General features: G+C 42.4%; 1 protein-coding gene across 32 annotated transcripts in view; it reads right to left on the reverse strand.

The window, feature by feature from the left end:
* The window catches only part of ANK3 (ankyrin 3), a 661,543-nt gene that overhangs the window by 352,913 nt on the left and 285,231 nt on the right, over nt 1-23,399 (reverse strand). For 16 of the 32 annotated variants that reach the window (XM_053307003.1, XM_053307000.1, XM_053306999.1 and 13 more), the window contains exon 1: nt 19,127-19,703. The exons of 2 other annotated variants lie outside the window; for them this stretch is intronic. In XM_053307003.1, coding sequence (XP_053162978.1) covers nt 19,127-19,240 — 114 coding nt within the window. In that variant the 5' untranslated portion in view covers nt 19,241-19,703. Of the gene's footprint in view, nt 1-19,126; nt 19,704-23,399 lie in introns of those variants that run through there. 14 more of the 32 variants (XM_053307021.1, XM_053307010.1, XM_053307005.1 and 11 more) reach the window with 6 other exon arrangements.

Below are 23,399 nucleotides of genomic sequence, written 5' to 3' on the forward strand. Positions count from 1 at the left end.
GAATCACCACTTTTTAAAAGGTGCCTCTTTGCTCAGTTAGCAGGGGTATATTTGTGAAGCTTGAGATATGGAGGGAACTTGAAGGTGGTGCTGCAGATGGTCACATATCTCAGTTTGTTGGAAGCAGCCGTGTTGAGCCAGAGGTATGTCCCTGTCCACGCCTCCCAGCAAGGCCCTGGATGTTCTCCCAGTGTGCCTTGTGCTGCTCATTGACTGGCAATGTCATCTGCTTCACAGCCAATGGTTGTGATTACAAAGGGGGCTGGCTCACCTGAAACCAACCTGGGGTTCATGAAGAGCCTGAGCAGACGCAGCACAAACTTAAGGTGGTGCGTTACTGGGGGTGACAATCCATCAATGAGTCATTGCGCTCCCTGCACATCCTTGCCTCAGGTCTTTGTCTTTTGTCCCTGACACTGTTCCTGCTGTCTCTCTCATTACTGGCTACCTGTTTTTCTGACTTCAGTTTCTGCCTTTTGGCTTTTTAATTTCTCAACTCAGGTGTTAAGGTGTTCAGGCCTAAGGGTTGGTGGGCAAGCAAGTTGTAGTAGGCCAAGGTCAGTTAGGAAGTGGGCAGAATGAAATCAGGCAGGCAGGAAGCAGACCAAAGACTATCGGTCCAGCAGCAGAGGTGAAGATGCTGGTTGCTTTAGAACAAGTTTCCCAAACTAAGGGAAGGCAGTATATCAGACAATGCAATTGGACTGACCACCTAAGGTTACCTGGCTTCCTGGCCCAGGATGATTCCAGGCTGTGGTGCTATAATCCCATCTGGAAATGTCTACAATTTCCTCCTCTGACCAACCATCCTGGTGGTGCAGGAAGCCAGTGTTTGATCTGGAGGTCATGCATTTTGAACCCAAGGTGGGCCAGAAAAAAAAGTACCTAAAAACTGAATTTCAGCTTTTACCAAGGTTCTTGATTGGACTCCAGACTACCATTCTAGGATGAAATGCCAAGCAGGAGTACAAAGTCCTGGGGTCTTTTAAGCACCTATTTTCATGCAACTCAAGAAACATTGATCGTAACTTATTTCAGAATTCTGTAGGAAATGCCTTCTTTCCTTCAGAGGACTGTCCATATACTTTGATTGCATTCCTACAGTCATAGGAAGCCTCTTCATTCAATTGTCTTTTAATCTTTTCTTTCACTTGTTTAGAAAATGCAATTTTTAGTCATCTGATTTTTTTTTTATTGGCTTCAAAGTGCTGGTTGTTTCAGATTGAATTGTGGCAGGAGAAGCTTAGACTGCAAGTAATTGGAACATTAATAAATTCTCCTTGAAGATGTTTTATTTGTTTAGTTCAAATAAGAATGTGAAGGGAAAATGTGTTCTTGCCTGTCTTTTAACTGGCATGTTTACTATATTTATTCAAACTAAAGTAGTAACCGTTTGTCAGAATTTTTGTGAACACACAGGAAAGGTAGATTCACACAACATCCTTGTACAGAAAGAACAACAAATGATCAACTATGAATAAAAAAATCATTCACTTTTAAAATAAAATGCTTTGCTGAGGTCGGCCTACCATATAGAGCAGACAACAATCTAGTCTAAGTTACCTCCTTTCAACATATTGACTTAATACTTCTGCTATTTGACATTGGTAGGTGGGAGAAGTAGAAAGGGATCCATCGAGGGTTTTCAGGACCTATCAAAAACCTTCACATGAATTTTGTGTGGGTGGAATCAATGGGACACATTGTTGGGAGGCCTAGATGTCTGGTTATCTGAAAGTGCTGGTCAACTGGAAGGTCAATCACATGAAAAGTTACATTGTATAACGCCAGTCCCAAACAAGTCAATACACTCAGACGGAGTAATTTTCAATAGATGCAACATACGAGCAACCCACTGTCCCACACAGGATGCCATTGACAGTCTGACGTCATTTTAAATGCTAGCCATGACAGAGTTTAGGAAGACAATATTGGATGTTCAAGAGAGAGCTGATATATTATAGTGGTCAAGAATGTGAACTGTGAACTCCAGTTCGTACCTTACTTCAGACACAAACCTATTCATGACCTTGAGCAAATTGCTATTTTCTCAGCTTCAACCTCCCATCTGTAGGGCTGAAATAAATAATCTCCAGCGAACATTTTTATAATGAAAAGGGGCTGAAATAAATTCTTAAAAGACCCCTCAAGGTTTCTGTTTTATGCAGGTTTTCACCCAGCTCCACCCAGCTACCTTCTTCCTAGTAGTACTAGTGACATCATTGCACAGCTTTGCAGATTTGGCTATGTGATGACTTCATTAAGGGCAAACAAATCTGATTCCAAGTAAGGGCAATGCTTCCTGAACAGGCATTGCTCTCATTCTGAAACAGTTTCATTTGCCATTAGTGATGCCATCACATAGCCAGACTTAACTGACTGTATGACAATAGTCCTGTTCAAACATTATAATATATGAAAGTATAGATGTCTGTACATTTATACATGTTTTTGAGTGTATTATACCTGTGTTCGTCTTAAAAGTGAACCTGGGTTCAGGCCCCTCAAATGCATGGTACAGATGTGACATGTACTGCTGTACATGCATTCAACATAATGTGTGAATAACTGTACCTGTGTACAGATCTGCACCTATGTACATTGTACCACCTATGTACATTGTACACTCAATGTACAAGTGTTAACATTATTTTTATTTATTATTATTTAATTTTTATTTATTCTTTACATTTATATCCTGCTCTTCCTCCAAGGAGCCCAGAACGGTGTACTAAGTTTCTCCTCATAACAATGCTGTGAAGTAGGTTAGGTTGAGAGAGAAGTGACTGGCCCAGAGTCACCCAGCAAGTCTCATGGCTGAATGGGGAGTTGAACTCGGGTCTCCCCGGTCCTAGTCCAGTACTCTAACCACTACACCACACTGGGGTAGGGCTAATATCATTGGGCTAATATCATTGGGCAGTATAACATTCCATTCTGTTCATGGAAGACTAGTATGTTCCATTTGTACGGGGGGGGAGACAATTTTTGCCAATCCACCTTCATTCTATAGCTCCCTGTACACCCAAAAAGATGTCCTTGAATGTTGGGGAACAATTTCCCCATTCTTATGCAAGCAGAATGTAAAAAATCCTCTTTAGAAACTTGCATGCAGAGAAGAAGAGCAAATGTCTGCAAAAGTCTGACTTCAAAAGCAGGGCCATGTTTTTGATGTTGCGAACTTGGTGCACTGAAAATGAAATGTGAAGCTAGAAATTTATATTAGTGCTATTTTGGTTGCTGCTTCAGTCACTTAGCAATATTTCAAAGAAAATAATGTCTTAGCTCTAAAAATGCTCATTTAACACTTGGATCTCTGCTGTTTCCGCTCAGGGGGGCACTTTTAAAAAACATTGCTGGGATTGGGAACCAATCAGTCTTAAAGAAATTAAACGAAATTGCCACAGTGTAAATGAAATTAAGGATTAGAAAAAAATGAACAAAAACATCCACCCCCCACCAATCTATTCCTGACCAGACATAGATATCTTAACAAGGAAGGTACTGGAGTATTTGAGCAATTTTCTCCTATAATTAGACTGAGGAAGCATGAAGAGATCAGATACCAATCGTCTGCCTCAAGCCATAGGGAAATGAGAGTAGGTTGTAATTAATGTAGTAGCAAGTTCTGGCATCACCGTCTTCCAGGGCTGGCAGAAGGATGTAGATTGGTTTCCCTTTGCCTTTTTGGGAGGCAAAGAATGTTTTGGGTAGAAAATGTGAATTAAGTTGCATCTTACCTACAAAAGCTGTAGAGACTGCCTATTCCTCACCTCCTCCTCCAGACCACCTTGCCATGTTATATTTTATTGACTACTATTTGTAGTTTTGCTCCCATGTTTATAAATGCACAAATAAGGTGTAGTGGGTGGAACTGGACAACAGAAACCTGTGGTCTGGGCCATAGCCTACCTCACAAATTTGCTGTCAGGACAAAACGAGGATAATCCCAGTGATGCCACCCTGAACTCCTCAGAGGAAGACATGGATACAAATGTAATGAATACAAATGTTGCTTTTAGCACCCTTCTAATGTTATCTAAGTCCCTGTTCAGCCATAAAACTCACTGGGTGACTCTGGGTCAGTTCACTTAGTGTTCAGTCTAACCTACCTCACAGGGTTGTTGTGAGGATAAACATAACTATCTAAACTGCTCCAGGCTCCTCGGAGGAAGCATGGGATATAAAATGTAAAAATAAATCAAAATAAAAAATAAATATACCATGGCAATATGTGGGACACCCAGTCCACAGTGCTGCCCCTTCCCCCAGAGTTATGCTCTGATTCTTGGGACAGCACTGGCATGGGAAATAACCATGTTGCCAGCCCCTCCTATGAAACCTGACACTACTAGAATGGCACAGGAAGGAGACATCTTGTGGTGGGTCGCACACTGCTATGGTAGAATCTGAAAGGGCCCTAGGAATCCTTGGCATACATAGATCAGATGAAACAATAACAGCAACTCTTCTTGGAAGATTAGTGTAGCTTAAATTACTGCTTCTGAGCAGGTCATTTGCAATTTTTAAAGTCTCACCAGCATGTTTTACCAGCAATGCAGGAAATCATCTGTAATTCAAGCATTTGCTGAGTTGTACTACCATTATTCAAAGCAGTTGGGAATACCCAGAGTAAAAGACTTGAAAACCATCCTGCATAAGTCAGCCTGCTAAAGAAACAGAAGTAGAAACATGGGCAGAATTCTCTCCCTCTCTCTCTCTCTCTCAGGAAAAAAAGTCACAAACACATGCAGCTACATTAAGAATAGAGGACAGAGGGTGAGGCTCAGAAAGAGGCAAACCAGAAAAACGAGAGTTATAAACAAGCTGGGAAAGAATAAGAGAATACACCGATGTTGTTACAGTAGGAGAAGGAAAAAGGAACATGTTTAGGTTATATTTAGCAGCTGGGAATGGTACATTTTGGCTATAACCTGAATATAATAACAAGGAAAGAGAGGAATCAAGGAAGACCCAGAGATTTTGCGGAGAATCAAGCAGAAATATTAGAAAGATGAAGATAAATTAGAACAAGAAAAGTAGAGGTGTAGGTTATCGCCATAAAAGTGCTAATGAATATTAAAAGAACAATAGGATCAAGAGAAAAGAGAAGACCAAGACAGATTCTTGAGGAGCTCTAGTGGAAAGAAAAGAAGAGGAAGATTTACTATTAACATACAAGGAATGCTCAGAAAGATAAAAATTAAATCGAGATAGCATGTGTCCACCAAACAGAGAGTATAATTAACAGAGAATAGAAAGATAACTTGGGTCAAAAGCTGAAGAGGTCAAGTAAAAGAACAGAAAATTGATCATGTGATTTAGCAAGTAAGAGATAAGTGAAAATGTGGATAAACATTACATGAAGTGCTAAGAATGAAACACAGATGCAAAGGGATCTAACTGTGAATTAGCAGGAAGAAAACGGAGACATTAAGTAAGAAAAAAATATTCAAAAACTTTTGAACTGAAAGACAGACGAGAACAATAGTAAAAAGAGTAAACAGCAAAAGCAAGTGTGAAGTGAATAGAAACAGCAGAAAAGGAAGTACAGAAGTAGCAAGGTATCTGGAAGAGGATCAAAAACATAAGAACTTGATTCAGAAGAAGAGGATCATGGAGCAACGTAAACAAAAGAAACATAAAGGAAGAAGAAAAGAAGAATATTGAGAGAATATTGAAGTGAGGATGGAGAAAGAGAAGCATGAATAGTAGAAACTCTATCCATAATGAACTAAAGAGTCTGAGGAGAAAGATGGGTGGAAAAGTGAACTGAGCAAAAAAAAGTTACTGGCTGACATAATGTGCAGCTTCCCGTCACCCTAATGCTCCACTCTGGGGCTACTGAAGAGTCTCAAGGCAGCATCAGGGCTGCTCAGAATGAACGGTTGTGCTAGCAGTACTTCTGCTGTTTTCCCCATTCCTTAGGACTCTGCAGCAGCACCTCGGGTAGGTAGACTGTTAGGGCAATGGAAGGCTCCACATCATGTCAGTTACTGGAGAGAAGTAAACTCAGGAGAAATAGACTTAGCAGAAAAGAGAAAGAGAAAGAGAGAGAGAGTGGGAGAGGGAGGGAGAGATCTAAAATTAATAAGATCAGAAAGAGTACAGGACTTCCACCATGCATGCTCAGGAGCATGAGAACAGGAATGAAGAGAGCAAAAGAAAGAAGTTCACTGAAAACACTGAAAAGGGGAAGTCCAAAGAGAGTGGTGTTGAGCAGGCAGAGCAAAACGTCCCACTGTTGATGTTAATGAGGTAGTCACGATCCTTCAGCCTAATCTACTTAACAGGGTTGATGTGAGAATAAAAGACCACATATTCTACTCTGAGGTCCTTACTGGAAAGGCAGGATAAAAATAAATGTGTAATAATAAAGTATTTTAAAATATTTTTACACTTCTTTTCTGTAAAGTGATTCAAAGCAAAGAAGTATCCACATTAATTGATAAATACAAAAAATTATCTTAATGAGAAGAAGGGAAAGATGGAAGATAAAGAAGGATGACAGGAAGAAGCAAGCAATCAGATAAAGGAATAGCTGAGAGATCTAATAGAGAAAAGGAAGATGTAACTATGAGTTCAAGGGTATGTCTAGGGAGAGAGGTAGGAGGAATGATAGGAAAAGAAAGACAGAAAGCATAAAGTGAAGGCAAATGTGAAGCAGACGGGTCAGAATTCAGATTAACACAAATATGAGAACCATCCAAAATAATAACTGGAAGAGAAGATGAACAAAAAAGAGTAAGCCAGGTCTCAAATTCTGGCATGGGGAGCAGGGTAACAGATCCAGGGGGATGTTAAACAATGAAACTCAAATGATGGACAATGAAGAGACTAAGGCACACAGGCAGGACATAGTTATGAAACAAGAATATACATCATTCCATCACAAATGGCATGGAGAGAATGAGTGTTAGTATAACAGCCATAAGAGAACACTGCAGGGGTTACAGAATCAGGAAGAATAATCCCATTTCTTGTAAAAGCAAAACAAAAGTATCTAAGAAATAACAAAATCATGAATGATCACCAATAATGGAATGCCAATTTCAGAGAGCACAGAAAATTAGTGAAGCAAAATATGGCACACAGATGAGATTAAAGTGAGAAGAAATGAAAAGGACAGGGCCTGGATGTGGGTAACACCGTTCCCTCTAAAGTGTGTGCACATGTGCACGCTCACAAGTTTTTGGATGTCCACTCAGTTCATTTTAGATCCCGCTCAGGTTGAATCAGGAAGGCCCCATTCTGAATGCAGGTGCGCATACACTGCCTTGATCCTGCCGCCCAGAACAAAACTCATTCTGCACAGAGATGAAAAAAATTAGAGGGACCGCTGGTGTGTAAATGTCTTCACTCAGGAATTCTCACACTTGGGTAGTCCAGCAAAATCTGGGGACCCAGGTTTGAGAATCCTTGCAGGGGTGGAGCTGTCATTGGGCAGATGCGGTCAAAGAACACAAGCCACTGACTCTTGAGAAGCTGCCTCCACTCCCCTCCGCAATCATGTGGGGACCCGATGCTGGCCCCTCTGTGCCGCCCTCTGCCTTGGCTTGCCTTGCTGCCTCCTCCTCCTGCCTCTGCTGGCCACCTTGTGATGGCTCCTGCCAGCAGGAGGGCAGACTGATTGTTAACAATCTCACACAAGCAAGAGAACCCAGCCATCAGCCTTCTTTCCGGAAAGAGCCCGCTGGGAATGGTGATGGATGTGAGTGTGCGCATCCCCATTCCCAGTCAGCTCTGGCTGACAAGAGGGTGGACAGGTTGCTTCTTCTCTCATTCTCGTGAGAGAGGAGACACCCAATCTGCCTGCTCGCTGGCCGGAGCCAGTGCAAGATGGGCAGCAAAGGCAGGAGGGGGCGGCAAGGTAAGGCGGGGGTGGCATATCGGGGCCAGCACTAGGCCCCAATGCCATAATGGAGGGGAATGGCGTGCTTGGCAGGGCATTGCGGTGGGGAGGGGGCCCGTGCAGTCTGGAACATGGGCCACTACAGGGCTTCCCACACCACTGAACCCTCGTCTTGACTCATAACAACACATACAACATCCAAAGCAGACCAAAAGCTATCATGAAAAGCGGCCATGATGTACACTAGTCTATTCCATACCAAGAGAAAGGTGCAATGCACGGTTTCAGATAAACATGATTATGTCCACAGGGGCATAGGAAGCTACCTTATTCTTACCCTTGGCCCATCTAGGTCAGTATTGTCTACACTGACTGGTAGTGGCTCTCCAAGGTTTCAGGCAGGAGTCTCTCTCACCTGGAGATGGCAGGGACTGCACCTGGGACCTTCTGCACACAAGGCCGCTCCTCTGCCACTGAGCTACAGCCCCATCCTGATTGGTCTCATTAGAATTTTCACACAGAGTGTGAATGACTTACCAAAGGCAGTCCAAAGGCTTGCTAGTGAAGATCTAGCTTTAGCTTAGTGTCCAATCTGTACATTCTGAAGGTGCTTTCCCATTTAACAACCACCTGATTTAGTCAGAACTTGAAGCTTTCAACAACATAAGCATTAGTGAATGACAAAGAGAGTCTAGCCAAAGGAATTTGGCACATTGTCAAGAGTATCAAATGCTAGCCTTTTATAGTACAAAATTACTGAGGCTTCACTTTTGAAAACAAGTGTTTTTAGGCTATTCTATGTTTTACCTTAGGATTGTTCCATATCTTAGGAAACTGCCATATACTGAGTCAGACCATTGGCCTATCTAGCTCAGTATTGTCTTCACAGACTGGCAGCAGCTTCTCCAAGGTTGCAGGCAGGAATCTCTCAGCCCTATCTTGGAGAAGCCAGGGGGGAACTTGAAACCTTCTGCTCTTCCCAGAGTGGCTTCATCCCCTGAGGGGAATATCTTACAGTGCTCACACATCAAGTCTCCCATTCATATGCAACCAGGGCAGACCCTGCTTAGCTATGGGGACAAGTCATGCTTGCTACCACAAGAACAGCTCTCCTCTCCTAAATCTTAGAGGAAACATCACAGGCATCATACAGTCGTGTGCATTAGCTATTATTGTAATGTCTGAAATGGACCTCATAAACCAGGTAAGATTAATGAAACAAACGCACACATTCATAACTGAAGTAACAGCTGTTCTCGGTGGACAAAGGATACTAAGCAAATACTTCATTTAGTGGAGAGTTGGTTGTGCCATCGAGTCAGTGTCAACTCCTGGCGACCACAGAGAGCTGTGGTTGTCTTTGGTAGAATACGGGAGGGGTTTACCATTGCCATCGCCCGTGCAGTATGAGATGATGCCTTTCAGCACCTTCCTATATCACCGCTGCCTGATATGTTTCCCATACTCTGGGAAATCTTGTATTGCCCATACTCTGGGAAACACACTATGGGGATTCGAACCAACAGCCTCCTGCTCTCTAGGCAGGTTGCTTCCCCACTGCACCATTAGTTGGCTTTAAGTAGAGAGTGCCTGGCAGTAAATATGGGTTTTGAATGTGTTGTGAATCCTATACTACACATAAAACAGCATTTTACCAATATGGGAGCGCCTGTATAGTGGCTAGAGCACTGGTCTTGTTCCCAGAGATGTGAAGTCCTGGGGGCAGGGGAAGCACAGGAAAATCCTACAGAAGGAGGATTCCAGAAGGATGGAAACAGCATAAACCTTGTAAGGAAGTTTAAAAACAAAATCCTCTTTTGAAATACGTTCTCTTTCAGAATGACTGCAATACTTTCTCAAGCAGTGTTTTAAAATATTAGTGTTACTCAACCAATTCACACTGCTATAGATCTCTTAGACCCAAGATTAAATGTTAGAAATGCTAGTGATGATAGCATTGCTCCGTTTATTTTTGTTTGTTTATTTTATTTATATACTCCCCTTCCAAAGATGGCTCAGGTGGTTTACATTAAAAGCTAAACAGTTAAAATAAAAAACCAAATTAAAGAGATTAAAAATTACAATTAAAACTGGATAATATTAAAATCAGAAACTGGATCAGAAATTGGAAAAGTACTTTTCAATATTGCAGAATACTGAATATACCCAGGTATTTTATGCAGGAGTGCAACCTGGGAATCTGCCAAAGTACTATTTCAAGAACATGGTGGCCAGACTTCCTCTTGTTTCAGATTCCTCAGTTTTCTGCCTCAAGTGAAATAAATGGGGGGAAATGCACAATCAGGAATAAACTGAAGTGAAAAATGATGAGAAACTTGTTGTTATTCATACAAACCTTCCATCTTCTGAAGTCCATGACACTCAGTGTAAAAGCTCAGTATGAGACAATATGGATCTTTCAGAAACTTATTCTGATTAGAGAAATAAATCTGTGCTAAGATTTTCAAGGATATATTATTTACTGGGATGGAATAGGATATACATTTAATTAATAAACAAGGATGGCTAATTTTTCTGTCTGCAATTGTGATGACACTTGCTGTGTATGATTAACTCCAATAGTAGAACTAAAGTATAACTAAATATCCACATTTATTGCTTCTTCTTAACTACATTACAGGGATGTTTATATTTTGAGTGTTTTATGTGTCTTCACTTCCTGCATAAAAATGCTAGGGCCACACATGCTGGTTCTAAACTCCAATAATAAAACCTTGTTTTTATTTAATACAAAATTGATAGTTTCAATTTTCAATCCCCCCATTATCCCCAACTGGCAAGAGCTAAGCATCCTTAGGGTGCTTCAGCTTACAACTCTACTATAATTACTGGTTTTTAAAAACCAAGGGCATTTGCACTTTTAAAATTCCATAAATTTACCAAACAGTACAACTGCATGTGCTAATTACATTTTACATAATATATTTTAAGCTCTTAAATTAGTTAAGTAAGTTTAAGGTTGCCAATCAAGTACTGCACATATTTCATCCCTCTGCCCCAAATATCTGGGGACCCGGAATGAATTGTCAGCAATATGCTGATGACACTTAACTCTATCTCTCCTTATCACTTGATGCTAGGGAGGCAGTGGATGACCTGAATTGGGGACCGGGGGCTGTGATAGGTTGTATGTGGACTAGTAAACTGAGATTGAATCCAGACAAGATGGAGGTACCATTGGTCAGTAGAAAAGCCAATCGGGATGAAGGCATTTGACCGGTTCTGATGGTATAGCACTCCCCTTGAAAGAGCAAGTGCACAACTTGGGAATACTGCTCGACCTGGCTCTGCTTTTGGAAGCTCAGGTGGAGACGGTGGCCAGAGATGCTTTTACACTGCTCCGGCTAGTGCACACAGTTGCATCCCTTTCTGGAGAAGGCAGATCTGGCCATTGTTACTCACGCCTTGCTCACATCACAGCTGAATTACTGCAATGCGCTCTACATGGGGCTATCCTTGAAGAATATTCAGAAACTTCAGTTGGTACAGAATGCAGCTGCCATGGTTCTCTCTGGAACTTCAAGCTCAGAGCACATTACACCTATTCTAAAAGAGTTGCACTGGCTACCAATTTGTTTCTGGGTTCTATTCAAGGTGCTGGCTTTGACCTTTTAAAGCCCTAAATGGTTTGGGCCCTGGATATCAGACTGCCTGCTCCCAAGGGTTTCTGCCCAGTTGACAAGATCATTAGAGGGGGCTCTGCTCCACATGCCGACAGTGAAAGAGGCTCGGCTGCCGAGCACATGGGACAGGGCCTTCTCAGGCATTGACCCCAGGCTTTGGAATTCTCTCCCGGCGAGCATCTGCTCCTCAGCTTCCACCACAGTTTGTAGGAAACAAAGATGTGGCTCTTCACCTAGGCTTTTAAATGAGATTAGTTTTTATTGCTGCTGCTTGTTTTTTGAATTATTGTTTCCGAAAGATTTTTAAAATTAAAATTAATTTTTTTAAATAGAGATTTTGATATTTCTATGAACAGCTGTATTCTTCGTATTTTAACTGTGTATTGTTTTAATTATATTGAGGTTATTTTAAATAAAACCAGTATATAATTGAATTATAAATAAATAAATAAATGAATGAATGAATAAATAAATAAATAAATTTCACTGTCTTCAACCACCACCACCCTGCAAGGTTTTCACCCCTACAGTTTTGGGACTTTGGTTGGGGGAGCAGTGGTTGGAGCATTCACTTAGTACTCACTGCGGGGTTAAGCCCTTGTTTGGGCTGAACAACTTCAAGCTGCAGGTACAGGTTCACGTGATTCAGTGCTCCCCCATATTAAAAACCTACACACAGACAGCTAGGTGTCAGGGAGAAAGGTTGTGGCTTAGCCTCCTCCTTAATCTGCTAGTTTTCAGTGGAGTGGGGTTTTTTTGGGGGGGGGGGTAAGGGAGGTAACCTTCCATCATGTAAGCTGCATTTGCAGTCTGTATGGTTGCAGCCCACAACTAGACTATCTTCTCAAAAGTGGCTTTCTAGCAAAAACCAGTTGCTGGCCAGCACTCTATTCTTCTCAATCGGGTTTTAACAGAAAACCAACACAAATTCAGCTCAAATTCACGGAGCCTGCCAGGAGTCTACCAAAGACTGCCAGAAGCAGCATTCCACATTCACTGCTGCTCTACAGGGTCTTTCTAGGTAAAGTAAAGTGTGCCATCGAGTCGGTGTCAACTCCTGGTGACCACAGAGCCCTGTGGTTGCCTTTGGTAGAATACAAGAGGGGTTTACTATTGCCTCCTCCAGTGCAGTATGAGATGATGCTGTTCAGCATTTTCCTATACCGCTGTTGATATAGGTGTTGCCCATAGTCTGGGAAACATACCAGTGGGGATTCGAACCGGCAACCTCTGGCTTGCTAGTCAAGTCATTTCCCCACTGCGCCATTAGGTGCTTACAGGGTCTTCCTACAGAGCAGCATTTTCTTCCCACAATCCATTTCATATGTATAATGATCAAAGGGGTGGGGATACAAAATCCCTCTTCTATCTGTGTGAGAAGGAGTCCCAGGTGGGCTGCCACCATCCCCTTTTTTAAATGAGCAGATTCACCCTTCCAAGGGAATATTCTGGGAGGGTAAAGTGGAAAACCCCTCCCTACAAGAAAGCCTTGAGCAGTCTTAAGCCTTCAAGAGTGTGCAATTAGGGCAGGACCCAATAAGGAGCAACACTCTATACAACAACATTATTCTGGTCCCGGACCAAAATAAAGTTCATTTGATTTATAACAACAACAAGGATTTATTAGCAATTGGATGATTAGGAAAGGTATAGCGGCATCAACAATCACTGCTTCCATTTAAGTAAAACCCTTCCCCAGGTACTATAAGAACCATGCAGTCAGTTCCAAGCACTTAAACAAAAATAAATTCCCTGATGCGTCCAGCTAAACTGGTCCCTATCCTTCCTATTGACTTCCAGGTAAGGAACTCCCAGCTGATTCCCAGCCCAAGGCTGATAGTCTCCCTTTGTCCTACAGTAGTTGCTAATCAGACCTCTTTCAGAGGTCTACAGGGAAGAACACAGCTCTAACATATCCCTCCCCTGTTTCTCTACAGGCTATTGTCCAGTAAATCTTGCCCCTCACTCTGGATTTGGTAACAGGGATTTGATTCTCCCGGGCTTTCTTCCTTATTTGGAGAGGCCCATCTTCCAAGCAGTTACTCTAATTGAGGCCTAGTCCTCCCTCAAGCCTGACTACAATATGTCAGTCCTTGATATAGATTAAATATGATCCTTTAGTGCAGCAGAAGTGGGGCGGATAGCTTTTAAGGATATCAGAGAATGATTACATAAAAAGACCCCAAGCAGAAAGGCGACATTCCGTGTTTTCAGGCTGCCCACTGGCTTTCAAGCAGCATGAATGGAAATGGGAATGGAAAACACCTCCCCCTCTCCAGTTCAATATTGCACAAAAGTGTCTGCGAGCAAGTCATCCATTTTTATCCAACAATTATTATCAACCCTTCCTCTCCTAGAATGAAAACTCCTCTGTCTTTAATAGAATTTTGGCACTGAAATTAACAAATCCATTCTAGATGTTGGGCACGTGGGAAATTAAATCTAGTTTCCTTTGCCCAGGCAGTGCATAAACTAGGACAACACAAGATAAAATGTGCATAAATAATACTCTCTCTTCAAGATGTCTTTTTGAGAGAGAGAGAGAGAGAGAGAGAGGGAGAGCTTATGTAATGGAGGGCAGGATGTGCCCCTAAGTATTGGAATACATTAGGATGCAAGTAGGGAAAACACTAGCCATCTTTGAGCTGTTGGTTCATGTTTATTATTAATAATAATCACCATCATTTCCACAGAGGTCTTGCAATCCTATAATGGAGCTTTTTATTTATTCTTCCTCTAACAAACTTGTTTGATGAAGGTGAGGCTTAAAGACAATGGCCAGTTTCAGATACAATTGGCAATAATAATTCCCTCCTGTAAGAATAAGCATGGGAGAGCTGTGGACTTGTGTGATCTCCCTCCCCTCTTTCTTGCATGCACAGGAGCGGGAGTGTTACATATAAAACTAGGGAATTATGGTTCAGTTCAAAACTACAGTTCCTTCACACAAGCTGCACTGATTGTCAACTTTCCCCTCCCCCATCAGAGTTAGAATATTCATAAATGTTCCATACACTCCAACTATTGTTATTTGCTTGGAACTGCCATGGTTTCCTGATCAATAACCCAAGCAAAACCTTTTGCCAAAAAAAACCTTGCAAAACTATAATGAATGGTACTAAGACTTAAATTTGCCTGGGATTACACTCTCTTCCCTGGTAGTTTTTACCTTTAATTTGCATTGGATTATTGGAAATTATAAAGTGGTGAAGAGAAAGACTTTGTGCATGTCCCACAGCATTCTCTTGTTTATTACAGTACTACTTCACAGTGCCAAGCAATTGATGTACACATTCCTAGATCCATATTCTCAGTTACTAATCTCTGCTTCACTCACAAGCATGAATTAATCTTAATATAGGAAGGCTCTGAGCTAAGGCCTAGTGAACATGGGATAAAATTAAGCCCAGCAGTTTCCAAATCCACCTTTGGCTACAAAACTTTGACTGGGTAACAGAATGAACTTCTTAGAGAGCCAGAGTGGTGTAGGGGTTAGTGCTGGACTAGGACCGGGGAGACCTGAGTTCAAATCCCCATTCAGCCATGGTACTTACTGGGTGACTCTGGGCCAGTCACTTCTCTCCCAGCCTAACCTACTTCACAGCATTGTTGTGAGGAGAAACTTAAGTATGTAGTAGGGACTCTGGGCTCCTTGGAGGAAGAGCGGGATATAAAATTTAATAATAATAATAATAATAATAATAATAATAATAATAATAATAATAATAAAGATAGATAGATAGATAGATAGATAGATAGATAGATAGATAGATAGATAGATAGATAGGATATGTACTTAGGGCTGAAGACTCTCTTTGAAAGAGAGAGAAAGGTGGCAGAATTCACTTGGAGCAGCTAGTTTGCGGCCTGACTTCTCTACTCTAATGAAAACAAAATGAGTGGCTGGGGATTTGTCTTTTCCTCTTTCCCCTGACACACGCAACTTGGCTCACTTGTTGAACATCTTTCATGACTCTGTCAGCCCCATCTGGCATCTTCTCCTCTTTTCTGACATTTTACTGAGGCAACAGAATGGGTATAGTGCAATATAAGACTGAGTTTCTAGAATATGAAATGTGGATGCTCCAGCCTGACCGGAAGTTCTCTGGCACTGCTTCACAGGTTGCTGAAATGCCCTTATGTTAAAAAAAAGGTTTGTCTGCATGACTGGCTGGCATGTGGGTGGGACTGGAAGTCAGGCTCTTTCTCCTGGTATCATTTTAGGGCTGACTTAGTTAATGGTGAGGGAATGGCATTGCATACATGCCAAATAGCCTTATTTTCTTTATTCTTGCTCCACAGGTTCTAGGACTGAGGCTTGGCCCTGAAACCAGTTCCAAGGCTGAGTTCTGACTCCCATGTGGTCCTAAATTGCTATTCTACTGGCTGCTTTTACCTCCATGCCACAGCCCCTCCCTTCTCTCCTCTCTTCCACCTCCATACTGGGACTCAAGCCTTCCTGGATGCCACACTCTCTGACCTAACCCCCCAGTCTTAATCCTAAGTGCTGAGGACAGGCTGTATTAATGGAAAGGGAAAACACACATGGTCAGAGGCACTCTGTTATGGATTATTACTGTGCATGTGTCTTGGCATTAAAAATGGATACTTCCAGAGATTAGCCCTGCTACGTGCAGAGCAATATTTTCCCTAGCCAGCCCTAGCTAGATTATTGGCTTCATCTGTCTGACCCACCAGGCTTCAGATGAGTACCCAGAAGCATCCTTATTTTCATCTGTGCAATGTCAAAAAGTATGACACAACAGCATCTCAGCCAATGGCTGGCAGGGATAGATAGGCAACAGCCAGCTTTGAACTATGGCAGAATAATCACAAGAATTTTCAGTTAACAAGTGGTACATGTGCACAAAACTGCTGGCTCTTTTATGCACCTGAACTGGGCAAGTGGAAATATGTAGATTTTTTAAAAACTCATTCATTCATAAAGAATTCTGCTGGCAGAATCCAGTTTCCCCTGGTATGGAAAAGGAGGACTTTTTCTGGATTCTACTCACTGATTTCAACCATATTAGAAGATTATTTGAAAATAGTTACCTTGTCTGGTTACATTTTCCCAGCAAACCTTGAGAGAACTGTATTGTAAGCAAAAAGGCCTTAAAATACAAGGAGCATGGAATCTATTTCTAAGACTGCAATCCTGATGATGCTAGGTGGGAGCCATGCCTCTCTGGTGCTGTCATTAACAGGCAGTTCTGCACACTGAAACCATCATATGGTTGAATCTCTCTCCTGTCTCAATTGCCCAGAGATTTTAGCCCTCACCAATGTTTTCATGTGATTGGAAGCCTCCCAAAGGACTTTTCTAATCTTGTTCACGTAAAGGGTTAGCCTTGAGAATTACCATGTGACTGGCCAGGGATGCTTATAATGTGTTCCTGCTTACTTATGGGTCTGAAATGATTCACAATTCTTAATTTTAAAAAGGGGGTGCCAATTAGGAAAATCCAAACAGCACCTTAAAGGGGGAGGGGTGGGGGTATGCCAGTGTGGGCTCTATACTGTACAAAGGAAGGTCAGAATGATTCTTGCTACAGTCATTGTGCATCCTGGTTGGGTCTGCAAATGCACCAAAGTTAACCCTCATTTTCCCTATTGAGCCTAGTGTCTCCCCCCCGCCATTCTTGATTCTTCAAATAAATTCGACATGTCTTCCATGTAGATCACACCACCCTCATAAGAGTGCAGGAGAAAATTTTTAAAAAGCCATGCCATTTAGGAGGGTTGTGATATTATTATTATTATTATTATTGGTTCATGTCCCACCCTGGTTGCTAGGAGATGTCTCTTCTAAGACACCATGCCATATAAACAATAAAGCATTTCTGTCGACAAAGCAATTGTCCCACATCATTGAATCAAGAGGCACTTATTGGCACGGTCACCCCTGCCCCCCTCCACTCCTGCCATATTCTGTTTTTAAGACAACATCAATGAGCACAAGAGCACAAAGGCACCACATGCTTGCTATTGTTAAACTTAAGCCTACTTCAGGATACACCCAGCTATCTAAATTGTAGAAAGTTAATTGGGAGGCTATGCATTTTAACCTTAACTTCACACACACACACACACACACACACGTTAGGAGGTGACCCTTTCTGAAGTCTGCATGCCTGTGAGTATTTGCAGAGAGAGTTGGATCCCCCTGGTAAGTAACAATTCCCTAGGCTTAAGGCTAGGGAAAATCATACACACCTCCGTGCTTTTGAAGTGAAAAAACAATCAGCCCTCAAGACTGTATTTTACTTCGATATATACATACAGAAACAAGAGTATGATTGAAAAGCGAATCTTCCTATGTTCCTTTAAATGGAAGAACTACCCGTAGCTTACATGCTGCAGTACACACTGACTGCAGCCATCTATACATGGGCTTCTAATTGTCTCACTGTATCAGAAGGCTCCATAGTGCTTTTTCATTATGTTTAACACAGTTTTTTTGCAGGCAAGAAAGTGGGGGTGGGGTAGAAGAAAGCCAAGAAAATATTATTTAAAGTCAAAGGCAAGCATATGCATGGAGGAAATCTACAACATGTCCTTTAAGAAAACACATGCATCAGTGCTCAGAACCTATTAGCTTATATGCACTTTAGGGAATACGACAAAGGCACATGAAAATTCAACATATCCTCCTTCCTGTGTTTTGAATACAAGCAACAGTGATATTAGAAAAGAAAAAAGAAAATCCACAGCCATTAATGGCCAATAAGCCATCACTGGGCCTTTTCTGATGCTTAAGGTGTCCTCTTAAAGGGCAAGCCCACACAACTCTTAAATAAAGGGTCTTCACCCAGGATTATATTATCATCCTCTGCTATTATGTTCTATTGTTTATGGTGGGAGGAAAGGAGAGACACTGGGCTTGAAATGAAACTCACTAAGCACCAGTGCAGTGGACTGAAATGCCCAGGACTCAGTTTGGTACAAGTACCTCTGCATCCAAGGTAGTTGCACAGCAATGGGGTGGGGGTGGGGACAAGACTCTCTCAAGCTCATCTTTTAACCTAACAAAAGAAACTTGTTAGCAGCAGCCAATTAAGAGATTATTTCTCAATAAAACAGGTACATAAGCTGAAAGGCAAGTAGTGCAATAGCTCATTTGGCGATTTTTGTAAAAAAACATAATCTATTGTTAAAAAGCTAACATGTGACAGACTTCCATCACGAATAAAACAGCTGATTTTTTCACATATTCACAGTCTATGCCCACATACCCCTGCAGATCAACAATTTCCCCCCCAGTAAGACTTATGCAGATGCTATTTGTTTAAGGTGTCCAATTGCCCTCATAAACTGGTTTCTATTGCACTTAACGACAAGCTCACATCCCAAGACAATGTGACAATCTATATGCCTGAGAAAAAGAACACACACCACCTGCACCATCACTGCAATAAGTCTAGAATCGGACTTGAAAATCCCAATTGCTTTTTGAAGCCCCCCCACCCCACCCCCAAGTCGTGGCTCGCAGTGGCATTCCACAGTCTTAACAATTATCCAGAGTCACCAAGTTGCACACCTACAGGATCTCTGACATCTCTCACTGCAGTGAGAGCAAAGTAAAACAAAGGAATCCATGAAAATAATTTGCTAGTACAAATAAAGGTACCTTTTTCTTCCGATCCCTGGATCTTTTCCTATGTTTCCTCTTTTTCTCATTTTCTTCTTCAGCATTAAGTTCTAAATCTCTGTTTTTCTTGAGCTGTGATGCTGCATGAGCCATAATGCATTAAGGACACCCTTTGCAACAATCCTTCCTGGTATACAAGGTGATATCCTCAGGCACCTTTCACCAGCCCTTGTAAGCAATGCCTGGAGAAAAGCTTTGGCCAGAGCCAGGAAGACATTCAGCATTCAAAGGTCCCGATGAAGCTGGCAGATGGACCCAAATTCATGCTTCACCATGTCTTCCTATACCTTTCTGTACCTGAACGTCTACAAAACAGTGCAGCCATCCTAATGCATTTAATGTAATGAGAAAGACAGCTGGGACAGAGAAAGCTGTATTATGGCTGTATCCCCTGCCACCAGCTGGAAGTGTCTAAGTGATTCTACTGAAGGGGGTATGCTGGAAACGATGGTTTCCTCTTAGAAATACTTCAGACCAACAACTGCTGCAGCATTGGTGTTCGTTTGTTTTTCTTTTCAATTTCCTCCCATCTATTTTAGAAATCCACTCCCCAAAAGGAATGGCTATGATTTATCCTCCCTCACTTAGTTTTGCATGGTAAGCCACTTAACCCACAATGAAATGGAGTAGGTCCTACTTTAGATTAACTGCTGATGGTGACACACACATCCACAAAAAATAAAATATTTTTTTTTCATTTTACCATGGAGACCCTGACTGCATTATGTAGAAAACAATGCATGCATTGCTATATCTTAACAGTGTGTCCTTTATGCTGAGTGTTCATTCCTGCTGAAAGGATTACAGAAAGCACTGTTGTCTTTTTAAAAAACACATGCTTATTACAACACATCTTTGGAGGGGGGGGAGATGTGATCATGCTAGCGTATGAAACAGGCATCTAATTCATAGGAAATTTCCTGACAGTTTTCTCTACCATGATCAAAAGGGTGGGGGGACAAGAACTCCACAGCAACCAGGAATCTGTGTAACAAGCCCCATTTCCATGCATTCAGCAATGTACATTTAGGGTTTTCTGTCAGAGCTCGCTTCAATCACCTTGCTATTTTTGCCACCTGAGTCCTCAGTGACTGCAGCTTTTGAATATTCATCATGGGAGGTAAAACAGCATCAGTATAAAAGGCCTGCAGGGGCATTTTCTGCTAGCATGGGCTGAAAGCAATTTGCAAACAATTTTTTCTCTATATATTAATATCCATTGGAACATAGAATTACACACACACACACACACGCACAGACACATATAGATACATACAGCTGCTTAGGGGTTTTTTGTTTTGTTTTGCTTTTTATTATAGTCATGCTATACCAAAGTCAGACAAGGAGGGAACCAGCTTGTCACACAGAAACAGCAGCCTTTTAGGAGGCATTATAATCACATCCCTTGATGGAAGAACAGCACTTGCTCTAAATGCAGTGCACCCAGTCCAAGACATGCTGGAATCCCAAGGTCTGTGACAAAGGACTCACACGGAAACACCAGATTTCCCTTGGGGCTACTAGCGAGATCCTTTATATGTGTTGCTCTCCCCCAACCAGGGAGGCAGAGGCTAGACACAAGATCCTCCTTGACCCTCTACAAGATTATTATTTTCCCTGTGCACATCTTGATCAGCAGACAAAGTACAGTGCTGACCCACTTCTCATCCTTCCCTACCAGCGCAATGCAGGCAAGCTCTGTGCCTTTCTGTGTCTAGTGTTGATTGATGGTGCTGAAGGCCAGTGGTGCAAATCCTTTTTTTTTCCCCTCCCCATATGCGTTTTGCTTCCCAGGGTCCTCCCAATCACCTTCACAGAACCTTAGAAGTACACTACAACCCTGCATGGGCTTTTTCTCTTCCTTTTTCCAGGATCTAGACACAAAGCAGCTTCTCCCAGTCAGCCCTCCATTGAATCTTCACTTTCCTTATACTAGTGGGGCCCAGGCTGTAAGGACCGTCAGGGTTGCCAACTTTCGATTACAGTAATCACTGCTGACACCACCACCTCGCAAAGTGGAGCACCAAGAGGTAGAGCCAAAGCAGGCAGAGCCAGGATGAAGTGTAATGGATCATAGTGGAACTGGTCGGAGCCTGCAGGATAATGGTAGGCAGAGCCTAGAAGAATCTGGTTTTTCTCACCTGATGACAGATATTTATATACCACTCTTCAACTAAAGTTCTCAAAGCAGTTTACATAGAAAAATAAATAATATACAAATAAGATGGATCCCAGTCCCCAAAGGAATCACAGTCTATAAAGAAACATAAAGCAGACACCAGCAACAGCCACTGCAGGGATGCTGTGCTGGGGTTGGATAGGGTCAGTTGCTCTCCCCCTGCTAAAAAGAAGAGTATCACCACTTAAAAAGGCGTCTCTTTGCTCCGTTAGTAGGGGCTACCCAGTGTTGCTTACCAGTCAGACCAGTGATTCCCAACCAAGGTTCCTCCAGATGTTGCTGAATTGCAACTCCCAGCATCCCTGACAACAATAAATTGTAGTTGGGGATGGTGGGAGTTGTTTCAGCAACATCTGGAGGAACCCTGGTTGGGAACCACTGAGTCAGACCATAGCCCTCCTCAGATGTTACCCACATGGCACTCACAATTACAGTGGCAAAAGCAGGAAGGCACTCCCTCCCTCCTGCTGGATGCTCATGGTTACGAAACTGTTTGGACCTGCTCACTAAAGCGCCAGCCATCCCCATTACGGCACTTCCCCCTTCACACAAACAGCTCTGTAACCTTGAGCATTACAGTACTTCCCCCTTCACACAAACAGCTCTGTAACCTTGATAGGAGGCAGCAAGTGACAGCTTGTAGGTGGGACTTCCTCCTCACTTTTGCAGTTGTGTGAGCACCATGGGAGTGAGTAATCTCTGAAGAAGGCTTATGACTCTACTGGTCGGAGCAAAACTAGAAAAGCCTGACTGTTGTGCATGAGATCATTGGGTGGGGAGGGATCAATATGGAGGGAATGGAAAAGCTCTCTAAACAGTTCCTAGGTTTGCAATGCAAGTGATTAAGAGAAGCAGAAGGTAGAGATGTATGCAGGACAACAAGCCTGGACCATAAATTAGATGTGAGAGTGGCAAAGGCCTTTAGGTCCATCCAGGCACCAGGATTACCTAGGTGCACCTCTGGTTGGAGGTGAGAAGCCTGAAGAGAAAGAGACATTCCAGGCCCCAGAATCCTGAAAAGGTGGCACATCCCAATCAACACCTGATTACTGATGCCTTTAATTAATCTTCAACCTTCCATTGCTCCTCAGAGGGCTTGCAGGATAGACTTGAGGTCCCAAGCAGCTTAATTGAATTCTATGGGTCATGCTGCCCTCAGGGCCTGTCCAGCCATTAGTGAGGCAGGTTTTAAGTGCTATTGTAGGATGGCAAATTGTGAGTTATTATACTAGTCTGTTTCCACCAAGAGGAGAGCACAGTTTTCAGTCTTCCACCATGAGTCCCAGAACAATTTGGATGCACCAGCCCTGCCCCAAACCTACTGGAAGAGGATCGCATGCACATGAAATTATCGACTGCACAGACCCACTCTCTGGAATATCTCTTGATTATTCCTCCATCCAGGTAAAGGTAAAGTGTGCCATCAAGTTGATGTTGACTCCTGGTGACCACAGACCTTTGTGGTTGTCTTTGGTAGAATACAGGAGGGGTTTACCATTGCCATCTCCCGCACAGTGTGTGATGATGCCTTGCCGCATCTTCCTATATCGCTGCTGCCCGATATAGGTACCAGACACACCCTTAAAAAAACCCCTCACATCCCACAGGTTTTCATGCATTTCAAATTATATAGATATTGATTGATTGCTATAATTTTAATGTTAAAAGCAAACTTGATTTAAAGGCACGTCACACAGAAGCTTTGCAGAAGTGAAAAACACTAGCAGCAGAAAGCAAGATTTGATAGCCAGTTTCACACAGAGATGCATGTGTTATAATAGGAACATAGGAAGCTGCTATATACTGAGTCAGACCATAGGTCCATCTAACTCAGTATTGTCTACCCAGACTGGCAGCAATTTCTCCAAGGTTGCAGACAGGAATCTCTCTCAGCCCAGTCTTGGCGATGCCAGGGAGGGAACTTGGGAGGGACCTAGATGCTCTTCCCAGAGCAGCTCCATCCCCTAAGGGGAATATCTTACAGTGCTCACACATCAAGTTTCCCATTCATGTGCAACCAGCGCAGACCCTGCTTAGCTAAGAGGACAAGTCATGCTTGCTACCACAAGACCA

The sequence above is a fragment of the Hemicordylus capensis genome, chromosome 3 (assembly GCF_027244095.1).
Source record: "Hemicordylus capensis ecotype Gifberg chromosome 3, rHemCap1.1.pri, whole genome shotgun sequence".
In the NCBI taxonomy this organism is placed as follows: Eukaryota; Metazoa; Chordata; class Lepidosauria; order Squamata; family Cordylidae; genus Hemicordylus; species Hemicordylus capensis.